The 16,922-nt window shown below is 42.2% G+C and overlaps 2 protein-coding genes and 1 pseudogene across 2 annotated transcripts; all 3 read right to left on the bottom strand.

The window, feature by feature from the left end:
* Positions 1 to 462: 462 nt before the first annotated feature.
* On the bottom strand, positions 463 to 7,904 carry LOC122722426 (exopolygalacturonase-like). Its single transcript, XM_043953124.1, has 5 exons — positions 7,769 to 7,904; positions 2,677 to 2,719; positions 1,912 to 1,981; positions 1,509 to 1,817; positions 463 to 1,438 (listed from the first exon to the last, which is right to left on the bottom strand). Exons 1-5 carry the CDS (start codon positions 7,902 to 7,904, stop codon positions 809 to 811), a joined length of 1,188 nt encoding a protein of 395 aa, XP_043809059.1. The 3' UTR covers positions 463 to 808.
* Positions 7,905 to 12,453: 4,549 nt separating this feature from the next.
* Positions 12,454 to 15,933, bottom strand: LOC122722425 (exopolygalacturonase-like). Its single transcript, XM_043953123.1, has 5 exons — positions 15,900 to 15,933; positions 15,737 to 15,833; positions 13,557 to 13,626; positions 13,154 to 13,462; positions 12,454 to 13,083 (listed from the first exon to the last, which is right to left on the bottom strand). The coding sequence occupies exons 1-5, from the start codon at positions 15,931 to 15,933 to the stop codon at positions 12,454 to 12,456; spliced, it is 1,140 nt and encodes a 379-aa protein (XP_043809058.1).
* LOC122722424 overlaps positions 15,883 to 16,922 on the bottom strand; it is a 5,397-nt pseudogene continuing 4,357 nt past the window's right edge.

The following is a 16,922-nucleotide window of genomic DNA, read 5'->3' as shown; positions in this document are numbered from 1 at the left end:
TTTTCTTTTGTCGATTTCATCACCGCACTGTGCAACGAAACTCAACAAATTCTTTAGGGAGTGGATTGTGTAAATCTAGCATCAAATTGAGTTCAGCACCAAAGAATACGCATATCTTTTCTTCTCATGGACAATGTGTGCCTTTGAGTGGAAATTTTAATACGATTACTCTATCGTGATGAAAATAACGTTCAAAACTGTACGAAAAATCTATAAAAAGCCTGAAAATTCGGACAGAATAATTTTTTCTAGGGTCGAAACTTGGCCAAACTGCCTTCGACTGTAATCTCATGTTTTCTGTTGTCAGTTTAATCACCGCACGACGAGGCGAAACCCGACGAGTGAGCGAGCAGATTGAATAGAAAATGGAAAAACAAAAAAGACAAAGAGCAACATGCGAGTATCTTGGCCGTCTACCCACGCAGTAACCTATATAAAAGGAAACTTTGAAGTGTCTCGTTTTATTTGGTAAAACTTACAACTTGAAATATGCTCATCTCCTCGATAATCCATGTATCGCGGCTAGGAGCTGCGAGGTTTGAGCGTTGACAATACTAGCAAATGGTTGGAGTCAATTTTCCCTTAAGTGTGGGTTTAACATTTGCACACAAGGATTTTACAGGGCCTTCCTTTCCTCCGTACGTCAAGTTAATGTCAGCGAGCTCGACCTTCTGGCATGGAAAACTGCTGCTGCAATTAAGTCGAACAGCTACTGCGGTCGCTGAAGAGCCCCTAATATTCTTGAAGGTGACGTTGGAGATCTTAACTTTTGACGGAAGCTGAAACAAACATCAGAAACGGCAAAGGGTTACAGAAATTTCATGTTGCGGGCAGATTTGTCCACGGACAATGCATTAAGAGACTCTTTCATTTTCATTTCTTTTCGCGTTACCTTTGGATTGCACTGATTCCATGGGCAGTACATTTGATCTATAATGATAGGGTTGCGGACATTTTTCATCATAATATCCTCGAAATGCATATCAGAGGCCATGCCACCATGTAATGCCGGCCATGTCTTAATTCTCACTCCATTGTCGGTGTCATAGAAGGTGCAGTTCCTTACGAAAATTCCAGAGACAAATTCATCAGTGGTCTTCCCTAAACTTCCCACGCTAATGCCATGTCCATGTCCACATCGTACGTTTGTGATCCTTATTTGTTCGCTGGCACCACCAATGGAGATGCAGTCATCGCCGGTGGCAATATTTGAATTAATAATGTTGATCCCGTTTGAATGCCCGATGTGAATTCCATCTGTATTGACGCTATCTCCTGGTGCAGTGATCGTGAAGCGATCGAAAGTAAGGTTTTTGCCACCTAGAAGATTGACATGGAAATTCTTACTATCGAGCGATGTTACGTCCTGAACTACGCTGTTGGTGATGAAGTCAAACCGCAAGCTCTGGCGTGTTTTTAAAGGGACAAGAAGCACATAAAGGAAACGTTATTAATCATCTTACAAAGCAGTATGATACATGCACAATATACGATTCAATTAAACTTACAACTGGAAGTCTCTTGCATTTTGGATTTCGACCGCAGTTATTTTGCTTCCAAGCCACTTGCCCTTGTCCGTCGAAGGTTCCACCACCGGATAATTTGAATTGATCAATGTATGCAAAAGTAATCCAGCTGTCCTTGGCATAACTGCTAGGGTTTATCGGTGCCAATAAGGTTCCTTGGACTTGAAGCTCCATGGCTCCCTTGCATGGACCATTTAAGTCAGTTAAACCTATGGAATATGTTCCTTTGGGTACTACAACTATGTTGGAACCCTTTGCTGAACAAGCCTCTTTCCACGCGCCCAATAATGCCTGAAAAGGAAAAAAAAAAGGGAGATGAAAGTTCAGTTAAAATGAGGTATAAGAAAATCACGGCGAAATTAAAAATTAGGAATCGTCAGCACACCTTGCTAATATCTGACTTGCCATCGGCTTTACCACCATAATTTTTCACATCAAATACGGCAGATTGAACTCTACCAGCAAAAACAAACAATAATAGCAAAGATGTCAGGGAAAAATACGTCTCCAGGGTCGTCATCTTCATGAAGCCTTTTCTTTTCTAAGTTCTTTCGTAAAATGCGCGGCAAATTAGAATGGATTTCTCCTTGTTTGCAAAAGCTTTTATATCTAAGCAATTATCTAAAGTTACCGGATTTTATAACGGAGGGAAGTTATTTACTTGTAACTTTTGTTCTATTATTGGAAATTGTTTTGTCGCTTTTTAATAAAAAGCATAACAGAGAAATACCGACTAACGTCTAACCTATAAGTAGATATTGTCTTGTTTTTCATTCGTTTGCAGCAAAACTTATCTTTACGTCTAAGCCTTTCATACTGATATAGCGATTTCTTACTTGTTCATGACAAGCACCCTCCAACGCCAATAGTAGATTTTCATTTGTCTCGCACCGTGCAATATTCCAAAATATTGCATAAAAAAAATAGAATTCACATAAGTAGAAATCGCATGCACTTTTTATGAGCCGCGTCACGTTTCCTTTTAAAGAAAAGGAAACGGAGCAACGATTAATCGTGACACATACTCACAGTGACTTCCTTTCTTGAAGAGATTTTAAGTGATGATGCTTGAGTAGATCCTAAATCATAGCACGGGTAGATTTATTCGCTTCACAGAATATTCTATTTTCATAAAATTAGTGCCATGTACCTTCTAAATTCATAATCGGTCCTTGAATCTTTTGAAAATTGCCCTTAGCATGCAATAAAAAAAAAATTTAAAGACGTTAAAAAAACCTAATGTGTAACGACCCGGAAACCGGTACCCCTCTGTAACGGCCCGAACCATCACTGGCACTAGGATCCAGATCGGCTTAAGGCCGCCGGGACCCGTAGTAAGCCGACTATACTCTCTGTGTACCTGATAAATCCCATACATGATATAAAACGACTTAACAATCCTGTAAAACTCTGTAGGCTTAACTACTGCTACTCAGATATGTCAATCTGAAATGGCCCTCAGGGCCTATACCAGGGACTACTATCTGCTGTGGGGCAAGGGATTGAAACCCTTTTAATCTGTAACACATCCCATTGGTATCTCATCAAAGCCATACGTTAAGCCTAACTCACACATTTCTCATCAAGAAACGTAAAACAGGTTACATGTACAAAGGGATTAATCATACATCACACTATGGCAAAGACACTAGAGAAAGCACAAGTCTATCCAGTATATGACAGTACATATCAATACATTACAATTAATCTTTTAATTACATCATGTCCACTATTCTATTACAACCATACATTCATGCATATCCTTCCTCTTTACTCTTGCTGACTTTGACTTCTCACAGCTAATCTCAGAACCTGCAAAACTGGGGTTAAGGGAGTGGGATGAGCTACTACAGCCCAGTGAGGAGGAACAATAAAACAATTCATTCATTATATGCTCTCATGGAATGCATCACATCACAAACATATCATCAAAAGGATGAACTTGTCACCAATAGCCCGCTACATACATCATAGTATGTCCGACTGTGCCAGGGGCGATTAGGCCACACCTGGACTTCTCTTAACTGACTCATATCATAACATGTCCCACTGTGCCAGGGGCGATTAGGCCATCACCTGGACTTTTCTTTTCTCTGATCTGACAGCCCGGCTGTCTAACTCATAGTACCAGGAGCGACCTGGACTATCCAGGAGCGACCTGGTATGGCTATCTCATGCCATATCTCATATGCTCTCATGGTGTCTCAACTGATATCAAGGGCTATGGATCATTCAACATTCATCCACACAAATATCATCTTATGCAATGCAGCATATTCGTGGATTCTAATGCAACACAACCTAATACATAACATGGTATTTTATGATGCATGAAATATGCTAGAAGTGTGTCATTTCTCAATGTAAAATCTTCAGTTTAGTTCCACTCACCTGTAGCCTCTGCTTGGCTAACTCTGGGCTAACTAGCTCTGGACCAATTCTAACTCTGAAGCAGCTACTACTGCTAAATACCTCGTTTCCTCGGGTCCAACCCTACAATGAAGGACTCAAATGAGGTACCAAACATACTCTATATAACTGATAAACATCTCTTATACAACTTCCCAAAACCCCTCTAAAACACCTCAAAACATGCATGCAAAACAAGCAAAGGAAAGCTGGACAGGGCACTTTCGGCAGCACCTTCGGCGGCCGAATGTCTCCTCCAGAGACGAAAGTCAGGCATGTTCGGCGGCCTAACTTGGACTTTCGGCGGCCGAACCTGAGTTCATCCAGAATTCAGTTTCGTGCACAAGGACGCCTGCCAGTCCCTCCATCACCTGCTCAACCCTCAATACATGCATTTAACCCCTCTAAAACATGCATAAACACTTGAACAAACATAAAGGAGCTTAAAACAACTTAAACTCCAACAAAACAACTAACACAACATATAATCATGCTTTCACCATTAAAACATCAAAACTAACCTAAGCATGCAACTCATGCATACACTTCCATAACCTCTTTAAAAAGCTGTTAAAACTCATGAAAACAAACTTAAAGATGTCCCTTACCTCCTGAAATCAGAAGAGGAACAAGCAAACACAGCAACTCCTCCTCCAAAGCTTCAAACCCTCACAACTCTTCTTTTCTCTCAAAAACATTCAAAACCTTTTGCAAATGATCAACCCTCTGCATGAGCTGCTTAAAAGCTTGCAGATGAGTCAAGGGAGACGTGGCCTAACCTCTGGTCATGATCTGGAGGTGAACACCTGGCCAAACCACGGACTGAGGAGCATGCACAACTAACCGACCACCTCAGCTTCGGCTGCCGAAACTGCATGCAAAACCATGCAACTTTCGGGGGCCGAACATCACCTTCGGGGGCCGAACATTGGGCACTTTCGGCGGCCGAACTTAACCTTCGGGGGCCGAACATGACAGAAACTCCTTTGGCCAATTCTCCACAAAACTCAATTCTTTTTCACTCTAAACCTTTAAAATACTTGAAAATATTTTAGAAAACCTTTCTCTTACCCTTCTAGAAACCTCTGACATCCTCGAATTCCACCGGACGGTAGAAATTCCGATGTCTTGAATCTGTCGGGTATTACATTCTTCCCCCCTTTAAGAACATTCGTCCTCGAATGTTCACACAACAAACACATATGCAAATAAGCAATTAAGGAAAGTCTAACACTTTCCTCTGCGAAGAGACACAGATATTACTGGAGTCAAACTCCTAGGTTATTTACCATTCCTGACTTTGCTGACGCTTAACTGCTGAGTCTGTGTCTATACTCTACACTGATTGCGTCTCACTGTTCCCAGTACCCAACTGACTTGGTTCTTTCATCTGATTACTGACTTTTCTCTTTCTTTGACTTTTCTCTTCTGTAGTCACACTAGTCTGGTTACACTAACCGTTACTTCGCTTTACTCAACCCAGTCAGAGGAGCCATACCTCTAAGGAAAAACTAGATGCCTTGCCTATAGCGTCAATACTACTGACTTTAAAACAAAAACGTCTTAGGACACCTCATAATCATACGGACATGCCCCGAAACTGAACTTATGCACTTGGCCTCTATGCCATGTTCTCTTAGAATCTACACCATTTAGTAGATCATGGGCATGCTTCTCTGTTTTTCTAAACTATTCTACGCCTTTGCTGAGCACTCTGATCCTTGCCCGCCTTTCTTCTTCTTTCCTATACTGGTTTTTGTTTTCTTTAACTCTCTTTCTAACTCTTAATATCTAGTTCCCAACTCTAAGATCGATCGTGGAGGATACACAGTTCCTCCTCGTTGTCTCCACAGAGCATCAATCCTGTGTGGGAACACCTGTCCTTGGTAGTGATTTTGTTCAACTGCTCACAGTCGTTACAAAATCTCAAAGTTTCATCCTTCGTTTCTCACACTGACACTGGAACATTCCAGAGTGAGGTACTAAGTCGAATGTAACCTTTCTCTACCAAGCTTTTCTATACTACTCTGACTATGCTCTTTCTGCAGGTGCCATCCTGTAGGGTAGAAGGAAAGAAATAGGTCCGCGTCCAGACACCATTTCTATTCCACACTCTGACTCCCTGACAGATGGTAAACCTGACAGCTCATCTGGGAAACCATCTAGAACTTACTAACCATGGGTATTGAGGCTAATTCCCTGATCTGACTCCTAAACTCGCTCACAAGAGCTAGAACCCTCTGATACCCTTTCCTGTGTACCTATGAGCCTGCTGGGCTGACATCAAACCTCTAGGCACCTATACTCTGTCCCTTCTAAGGACTCTCTATGATCCATCCTAGCCTCTGAACTCTGAACTCTCCTACCTTGTCTCTGTAGACACAGGTAGTACAATGAGTAAGTAGCTAATCCGCCCTAGAATGACATCAAATAATCAACTCTAGAACCATAAGGTCAGCTGGATAGCTTCTACTCACTACAACTCTAAACTGATCTGATTAACTGACTCTGCTTCAGATGGATCATACCCGGGTCCATTAACCCAGAGAAAACACTCTAAGCCTAGAAGTCATCAAACCCACTCTAGTAACAGCTCACTAAGCCACAAGGAAGTAAAAACATGCGGGTTCAAAACGAACAGCATACACATCTGAACATCCACAAGTGAACATACTTGATGTCACTGTGTTCAATGTGATAGCTTCCGACTGAGTCAGGGTGAAGATCCGAGCTAAAGCTAATGGAACTTCCCTCGGGAATTTACTAATGGAAAAGCTCACCCTTTCCTCTGCCTCAATTACCACCTAATCCCAGACTAAACTGAAATCTCCTCCTGAACTGACTCTTAATCTTACTCTTTTCTTTCTCTGTTCTATTCTAGTTTACTTATTCTTCTCTTTTCCTTAATCTGCTCACTTTCACTTACCCTTTTATTCTTTTCTTACTCTTCTATTTCTTACTCTATTCTCTGCCTTATGTCTTTTCCTTGAGGGCTGCATTCAGAGATGAGAGATCACTCTTCCTATACCTGGATAAAATCTAAGGCCATAGCATCTCATAGCAACACCCTCGAGCATCTTTCCTAGCTCACTAACCACTAGCTACTATTCATCTGGCTTTTATCATCTCACTTATTCTATTGGTGCCATCCTACTACTGATGCCATCCTGCAGTAAAGTCTAGGGTCTAGACACCATTCCTATCTCTCTCACTCTACTGGTATCATTCGGCAGAGAAGACGAAGAATGGTTCTGGGTTTAGACATCAGTCCTATATCCCATTCTAGTCTCTTAGCAGGTGGTAAACCTGACGGCTTGTCTGGGTCAAAAACCAAAACTTTTCTTTGACTGTGGGCACTAAAACTGGTTCCTTTCCTAATCTAATCAACTACTATACTTTCTGACACACGCAAGCAAGAAACCTCTCCTGAACAGTTTCAGAGTCTATAGGGCTGATATCAAATTCCAGGCTTCTCTATATTGTCCCCTTAACAAACTACCTGTGATCCATCCTGATCTCTAAGCCTGACTACTCTGCTTATCAATAGCAGTACTATGAGTAGCTAGCCCATCCACCCCTAGAATGACGTCAAACAGTCATTCTAGAACCACTAGGTCAGCTGGAAGGCACCTACTCAAAACTCACACTAAACGCTACTGACAGATTAACTCTGCCACTGATGGATCACATTTGGGTCTAGTGACTCAAAGAGGACATTTGAATCCCAGAAGCTAACAAACCCCTACTCTCTGTGACTCTCAAAGCCCTAAGGAAAGCGAAACATCAGAGTCTCTAATAACAGACACATCAAAATATATGGAAGTGAAAAGTACCTGTCACCGCCATGTCTGATGTGTAGACCTCTTGCTGTGTCAAAGCGAAGATCCGTGCTGGTACTGATGAACCTTCATCTGGGGAACTTGTGAAAGAAGGAGTGATTTCGCTCCCTCTGCCTCTGCCCAAAGTCATAGCTAGAGCTCCTGGTTGCGTCACTCTGTTTGAGGCTGTCTGCTGGGACTGTGTTATCAATGTCACAGTGGAACACTCACGTGCTATGTGTCCCTCCTGTCCACACCTGAAACATGCTGTTGTCCCTACTAAACAGACTCCCTTGTGCGGCCTACCGCACCTCGGACATTTGGAGTTTGTCAAACCAGAGCTCGATCCCTCACCTATTCCCAGACCAGACTTGAGCTGCTTCCAGAACTTGTTCTTCTTTGATCGTCTGAGGCCTCTCCCCCCCTTCTTCCTTTCTATCCCAGCCTCGTGCAGAAGGGAGAGATTCACATCACTTGTCCCTGCAAGTTTGGCACTAGCTTCTCTCTTCTGTGCCATATCTACTATATCATGGAACCTCTTCCTTGTGCTATCTGGAAAAGCCCCTTCGGCAAACTCTGTTGCAAACTGCTCCCAAGATAAGCTTTCTACCCTCGGGTTCACATACTGGTTGAACCATGCCCTTGCCTTTTCACATTTCAATGTGACCCCTGCCATCTGAATGGCTCTACGCTCATTGGCTCCCAACTCATTAGTTATCATCTTGACCATGCTAAGATACTCAACAGGGTCATCACCAGTCTCAAACTTAGGGCCATCTAACCTCAAATAATCTATCATCTTTACCTCACTTCCTCCAGGTGAACTAGGCTTAGATATTTGGACAACTGGGGCTACTGGTTCTAGTGGTGGTGGAGGAGGTGCAACATTCCCTGAGGTAGGGTTTGCTAAACTTGGATAACCAAAGAAGGGTGGAAACATGGTATACTGTGGCTGTGGCGGTGGATATGGCGGATAAAAGGAAGGATAGGGCATAAAGGTGGGATATGGGTGATAACTAGGAAACTCTGATGTACCTCTCATCGGGTACTCTGCCCCCCACTGGTAGGGTGGATACTGAGGTGGAACAAATCTCGAGGCCTGAGTGCCTCCTTGAGACTCACCCATATCTCCTCCTAACCTGCTCCTGCCAAAGTTACCATCTCTGCTCTGCACATCCTCCTCTAGGACTCTCCTAAACCCTGACATACCACTCTGCACAACTCCCCTTCTACTCTCATCACTAGACCTTCTAGGGTCCCTTGATGTACCTTCTCTGCTTAAACTATCTGATGTTGCCTTTTGCAGAACTGGGAGATGAGCATCCATGTCCTCATCCTCCGACGGAGCTCCAGTCAATCTCGCAGATCGACGAGTTCCTCTCATCCTGCCTCTGAAAAGCACAACATCACACACAATATCATCAAATGATCCATGTGAAAACACATGAATCCTTAACACATATCAAACATATCAATAATGCACATGCAACTCATCATGGCATTTCACATCATCATGCAAGACAGGACTCCACATCCTATCCTAGTGGACATGATTGTACCTATTGTGCTTTCCTTCCTATACAAGACAACACCTCTTTCCGGTGTGGGCTATCCCAACACACCGTACTCTTGAGGCCCTATGCTCTGATACCAATCTGTAACGACCCGGAAACCGGTACCCCTCTGTAACGGCCCGAACCATCACTGGCACTAGGATCCAGATCGGCTTAAGGCCGCCGGGACCCGTAGTAAGCCGACTATACTCTCTGTGTACCTGATAAATCCCATACATGATATAAAACGACTTAACAATCCTGTAAAACTCTGTAGGCTTAACTACTGCTACTCAGATATGTCAATCTGAAATGGCCCTCAGGGCCTATACCAGGGACTACTATCTGCTGTGGGGCAAGGGATTGAAACCCTTTTAATCTGTAACACATCCCATTGGTATCTCATCAAAGCCATACGTTAAGCCTAACTCACACATTTCTCATCAAGAAACGTAAAACAGGTTACATGTACAAAGGGATTAATCATACATCACACTATGGCAAAGACACTAGAGAAAGCACAAGTCTATCCAGTATATGACAGTACATATCAATACATTACAATTAATCTTTTAATTACATCATGTCCACTATTCTATTACAACCATACATTCATGCATATCCTTCCTCTTTACTCTTGCTGACTTTGACGTCTCACAGCTAATCTCAGAACCTGCAAAAACTGGGGTTAAGGGAGTGGGATGAGCTACTACAGCCCAGTGAGGAGGAACAATAAAACAATTCATTCATTATATGCTCTCATGGAATGCATCACATCACAAACATATCATCAAAAGGATGAACTTGTCACCAATAGCCCGCTACATACATCATAGTATGTCCGACTGTGCCAGGGGCGATTAGGCCACACCTGGACTTCTCTTAACTGACTCATATCATAACATGTCCCACTGTGCCAGGGGCGATTAGGCCATCACCTGGACTTTTCTTTTCTCTGATCTGACAGCCCGGCTGTCTAACTCATAGTACCAGGAGCGACCTGGACTATCCAGGAGCGACCTGGTATGGCTATCTCATGCCATATCTCATATGCTCTCATGGTGTCTCAACTGATATCAAGGGCTATGGATCATTCAACATTCATCCACACAAATATCATCTTATGCAATGCAGCATATTCGTGGATTCTAATGCAACACAACCTAATACATAACATGGTATTTTATGATGCATGAAATATGCTAGAAGTGTGTCATTTCTCAATGTAAAATCTTCAGTTTAGTTCCACTCACCTGTAGCCTCTGCTTGGCTAACTCTGGGCTAACTAGCTCTGGACCAATTCTAACTCTGAAGCAGCTACTACTGCTAAATACCTCGTTTCCTCGGGTCCAACCCTACAATGAAGGACTCAAATGAGGTACCAAACATACTCTATATAACTGATAAACATCTCTTATACAACTTCCCAAAACCCCTCTAAAACACCTCAAAACATGCATGCAAAACAAGCAAAGGAAAGCTGGACAGGGCACTTTCGGCAGCACCTTCGGCGGCCGAATGTCTCCTCCAGAGACGAAAGTCAGGCATGTTCGGCGGCCTAACTTGGACTTTCGGCGGCCGAACCTGAGTTCATCCAGAATTCAGTTTCGTGCACAAGGACGCCTGCCAGTCCCTCCATCACCTGCTCAACCCTCAATACATGCATTTAACCCCTCTAAAACATGCATAAACACTTGAACAAACATAAAGGAGCTTAAAACAACTTAAACTCCAACAAAACAACTAACACAACATATAATCATGCTTTCACCATTAAAACATCAAAACTAACCTAAGCATGCAACTCATGCATACACTTCCATAACCTCTTTAAAAAGCTGTTAAAACTCATGAAAACAAACTTAAAGATGTCCCTTACCTCCTGAAATCAGAAGAGGAACAAGCAAACACAGCAATTCCTCCTCCAAAGCTTCAAACCCTCACAACTCTTCTTTTCTCTCAAAAACATTCAAAACCTTTTGCAAATGATCAACCCTCTGCATGAGCTGCTTAAAAGCTTGCAGATGAGTCAAGGGAGACGTGGCCTAACCTCTGGTCATGATCTGGAGGTGAACACCTGGCCAAACCACGGACTGAGGAGCATGCACAACTAACCGACCACCTCAGCTTCGGCTGCCGAAACTGCATGCAAAACCATGCAACTTTCGGGGGCCGAACATCACCTTCGGGGGCCGAACATGACAGAAACTCCTTTGGCCAATTCTCCACAAAACTCAATTCTTTTTCACTCTAAACCTTTAAAATACTTGAAAATATTTTAGAAAACCTTTCTCTTACCCTTCTAGAAACCTCTGACATCCTCGAATTCCACCGGACGGTAGAAATTCCGATGTCTTGAATCTGTCGGGTATTACAAAACTCAACAAATTCTTTAGGGAGTGGATTGTGTAAATCTAGCATCAAATTGAGTTCAGCACCAAAGAATACGCATATCTTTTCTTCTCATGGACAATGTGTGCCTTTGAGTGGAAATTTTAATACGATTACTCTATCGTGATGAAAATAACGTTCAAAACTGTACGAAAAATCTATAAAAAGCCTGAAAATTCGGACAGAATAATTTTTTCTAGGGTCGAAACTTGGCCAAACTGCCTTCGACTGTAATCTCATGTTTTCTGTTGTCAGTTTAATCACCGCACGACGAGGCGAAACCCGACGAGTGAGCGAGCAGATTGAATAGAAAATGGAAAAACAAAAAAGACAAAGAGCAACATGCGAGTATCTTGGCCGTCTACCCACGCAGTAACCTATATAAAAGGAAACTTTGAAGTGTCTCGTTTTATTTGGTAAAACTTACAACTTGAAATATGCTCATCTCCTCGATAATCCATGTATCGCGGCTAGGAGCTGCGAGGTTTGAGCGTTGACAATACTAGCAAATGGTTGGAGTCAATTTTCCCTTAAGTGTGGGTTTAACATTTGCACACAAGGATTTTACAGGGCCTTCCTTTCCTCCGTACGTCAAGTTAATGTCAGCGAGCTCGACCTTCTGGCATGGAAAACTGCTGCTGCAATTAAGTCGAACAGCTACTGCGGTCGCTGAAGAGCCCCTAATATTCTTGAAGGTGACGTTGGAGATCTTAACTTTTGACGGAAGCTGAAACAAACATCAGAAACGGCAAAGGGTTACAGAAATTTCATGTTGCGGGCAGATTTGTCCACGGACAATGCATTAAGAGACTCTTTCATTTTCATTTCTTTTCGCGTTACCTTTGGATTGCACTGATTCCATGGGCAGTACATTTGATCTATAATGATAGGGTTGCGGACATTTTTCATCATAATATCCTCGAAATGCATATCAGAGGCCATGCCACCATGTAATGCCGGCCATGTCTTAATTCTCACTCCATTGTCGGTGTCATAGAAGGTGCAGTTCCTTACGAAAATTCCGGAGACAAATTCATCAGTGGTCTTCCCTAAACTTCCCACGCTAATGCCATGTCCATGTCCACATCGTACGTTTGTGATCCTTATTTGTTCGCTGGCACCACCAATGGAGATGCAGTCATCGCCGGTGGCAATATTTGAATTAATAATGTTGATCCCGTTTGAATGCCCGATGTGAATTCCATCTGTATTGACGCTATCTCCTGGTGCAGTGATCGTGAAGCGATCGAAAGTAAGGTTTTTGCCACCTAGAAGATTGACATGGAAATTCTTACTATCGAGCGATGTTACGTCCTGAACTACGCTGTTGGTGATGAAGTCAAACCGCAAGCTCTGGCGTGTTTTTAAAGGGACAAGAAGCACATAAAGGAAACGTTATTAATCATCTTACAAAGCAGTATGATACATGCACAATATACGATTCAATTAAACTTACAACTGGAAGTCTCTTGCATTTTGGATTTCGACCGCAGTTATTTTGCTTCCAAGCCACTTGCCCTTGTCCGTCGAAGGTTCCACCACCGGATAATTTGAATTGATCAATGTATGCAAAAGTAATCCAGCTGTCCTTGGCATAACTGCTAGGGTTTATCGGTGCCAATAAGGTTCCTTGGACTTGAAGCTCCATGGCTCCCTTGCATGGACCATTTAAGTCAGTTAAACCTATGGAATATGTTCCTTTGGGTACTACAACTATGTTGGAACCCTTTGCTGAACAAGCCTCTTTCCACGCGCCCAATAATGCCTGAAAAGGAAAAAAAAAAGGGAGATGAAAGTTCAGTTAAAATGAGGTATAAGAAAATCACGGCGAAATTAAAAATTAGGAATCGTCAGCACACCTTGCTAATATCTGACTTGCCATCGGCTTTACCACCATAATTTTTCACATCAAATACGGCAGATTGAACTCTACCAGCAAAAACAAACAATAATAGCAAAGATGTCAGGGAAAAATACGTCTCCAGGGTCGTCATCTTCATGAAGCCTTTTCTTTTCTAAGTTCTTTCGTAAAATGCGCGGCAAATTAGAATGGATTTCTCCTTGTTTGCAAAAGCTTTTATATCTAAGCAATTATCTAAAGTTACCGGATTTTATAACGGAGGGAAGTTATTTACTTGTAACTTTTGTTCTATTATTGGAAATTGTTTTGTCGCTTTTTAATAAAAAGCATAACAGAGAAATACCGACTAACGTCTAACCTATAAGTAGATATTGTCTTGTTTTTCATTCGTTTGCAGCAAAACTTATCTTTACGTCTAAGCCTTTCATACTGATATAGCGATTTCTTACTTGTTCATGACAAGCACCCTCCAACGCCAATAGTAGATTTTCATTTGTCTCGCACCGTGCAATATTCCAAAATATTGCATAAAAAAAATAGAATTCACATAAGTAGAAATCGCATGCACTTTTTATGAGCCGCGTCACGTTTCCTTTTAAAGAAAAGGAAACGGAGCAACGATTAATCGTGACACATACTCACAGTGACTTCCTTTCTTGAAGAGATTTTAAGTGATGATGCTTGAGTAGATCCTAAATCATAGCACGGGTAGATTTATTCGCTTCACAGAATATTCTATTTTCATAAAATTAGTGCCATGTACCTTCTAAATTCATAATCGGTCCTTGAATCTTTTGAAAATTGCCCTTAGCATGCAATAAAAAAAAAATTTAAAGACGTTAAAAAAACCTAATGAGAAAATGTATTTTTCACCGAAGAGATTTCAACGCCTCAATATGTCGTGCAGTGACACAAAGTGAGCTAAAATGAAAAGCAAAATAGGCGACGCACATATTCACGGGGTTCGACAATATGTCGATGTGATAGAGCTTGTGCATTTTTTATTCCAAAACTTTGAGCTTATTGACCAACGAGCACCCGGGCTAGCTTGGTGATGCAGTCGGAAAATAGAGCTGTGCTGTTATTGGTTAAACCTGCAAGAATGAGAACGTGAGGTGATGGGTGCCCACGGCAGCCACTCCGACGCTCAACTCAATAAGCCTGAAGAGAAAAGCGAGAGAAAGGAATTGCTCATAACTTGAACAGTATAAAAGAACATCGTACCTTTGCCTCTCTGGTCGTTCTCCTTTAATACTGTAAGAAGACAGAGATAAATATAGCATTTTCTGATAATCCAATGATGATGTGATCGTTTGCTTGATCAGGGATATCGCCGGCTAATAGGTCGGTGATCCCGCGACTATAGCCATAATGGGTATACGCGGGACTGTGCCTGATAATGATAACTTTGTGCCGAGACTCATCTTATCCAGGGGAGGGCCAGTTATGCTAATAAACAGGGTGTTGAGGTGTGCGGGCCTTCCTTTCCTAGAGTGGGGCCGCGCTACCCACTCATCAGATCTTGCCACGTGGACCTATTATGTGTTGACAACTCATGCCTTTCTTTGGGCGACCCTTGTGCAGCATCACGTGGACCTATTATGTGTTGAAATTCTCACAGCACCTCGACCCATCAAATGAATAAGTTTTTATTAAACGAGTTTCTTAGGTTCCCGATAATAAGTTTTAAATGAGCAGCCCTAATTTCATGAGTCTCTTATTTCGCAAACCTTTCTAAAAAAACCGCATTTTGTTTCCCGCGGCCCAGTTTCTTTTCTCATTTGAGCCGAAAATGTTGCGTTGCATCGCATCCATTACATTGGATTACGCTGAAGGAGTTCATGATATGCTGTAGTGTTAAATTTTCTTTTGTCGATTTCATCACCGCACTGTGCAACGAAACTCAACAAATTCTTTAGGGAGTGGATTGTGTAAATCTAGCATCAAATTGAGTTCAGCACCAAAGAATACGCATATCTTTTCTTCTCATGGACAATGTGTGCCTTTGAGTGGAAGTTTTAATACGATTACTCTATCGTGATGAAAATAACGTTCAAAACTGTACGAAAAATCTATAAAAAGCCTGAAAATTCGGACAGAATAATTTTTTCTAGGGTCGAAACTTGGCCAAACTGCCTTCGACTGTAATCTCATGTTTTCTGTTGTCAGTTTAATCACCGCACGACGAGGCGAAACCCGACGAGTGAGCGAGCAGATTGAATAGAAAATGGAAAAACAAAAAAGACAAAGAGCAACATGCGAGTATCTTGGCCGTCTACCCACGCAGTAACCTATATAAAAGGAAACTTTGAAGTGTCTCGTTTTATTTGGTAAAACTTACAACTTGAAATATGCTCATCTCCTCGATAATCCATGTATCGCGGCTAGGAGCTGCGAGGTTTGAGCGTTGACAATACTAGCAAATGGTTGGAGTCAATTTTCCCTTAAGTGTGGGTTTAACATTTGCACACAAGGATTTTACAGGGCCTTCCTTTCCTCCGTACGTCAAGTTAATGTCAGCGAGCTCGACCTTCTGGCATGGAAAACTGCTGCTGCAATTAAGTCGAACAGCTACTGCGGTCGCTGAAGAGCCCCTAATATTCTTGAAGGTGACGTTGGAGATCTTAACTTTTGACGGAAGCTGAAACAAACATCAGAAACGGCAAAGGGTTACAGAAATTTCATGTTGCGGGCAGATTTTTCCACGGACAATGCATTAAGAGACTCTTTCATTTTCATTTCTTTTCGCGTTACCTTTGGATTGCACTGATTCCATGGGCAGTACATTTGATCTATAATGATAGGGTTGCGGACATTTTTCATCATAATATCCTCGAAATGCATATCAGAGGCCATGCCACCATGTAATGCCGGCCATGTCTTAATTCTCACTCCATTGTCGGTGTCATAGAAGGTGCAGTTCCTTACGAAAATTCCAGAGACAAATTCATCAGTGGTCTTCCCTAAACTTCCCACGCTAATGCCATGTCCATGTCCACATCGTACGTTTGTGATCCTTATTTGTTCGCTGGCACCACCAATGGAGATGCAGTCATCGCCGGTGGCAATATTTGAATTAATAATGTTGATCCCGTTTGAATGCCCGATGTGAATTCCATCTGTATTGACGCTATCTCCTGGTGCAGTGATCGTGAAGCGATCGAAAGTAAGGTTTTTGCCACCTAGAAGATTGACATGGAAATTCTTACTATCGAGCGATGTTACGTCCTGAACTACGCTGTTGGTGATGAAGTCAAACCGCAAGCTCTGGCGTGTTTTTAAAGGGACAAGAAGCACATAAAGGAAACGTTATTAATCATCTTACAAAGCAGTATGATACATGCACAATATACGATTCAATTAA

Source organism: Manihot esculenta, chromosome 18 (genome assembly GCF_001659605.2).
Source record: "Manihot esculenta cultivar AM560-2 chromosome 18, M.esculenta_v8, whole genome shotgun sequence".
NCBI lineage: Eukaryota > Viridiplantae > Streptophyta > Magnoliopsida > Malpighiales > Euphorbiaceae > Manihot > Manihot esculenta.
This window is presented reverse-complemented; position numbering and strand designations above follow the sequence as displayed.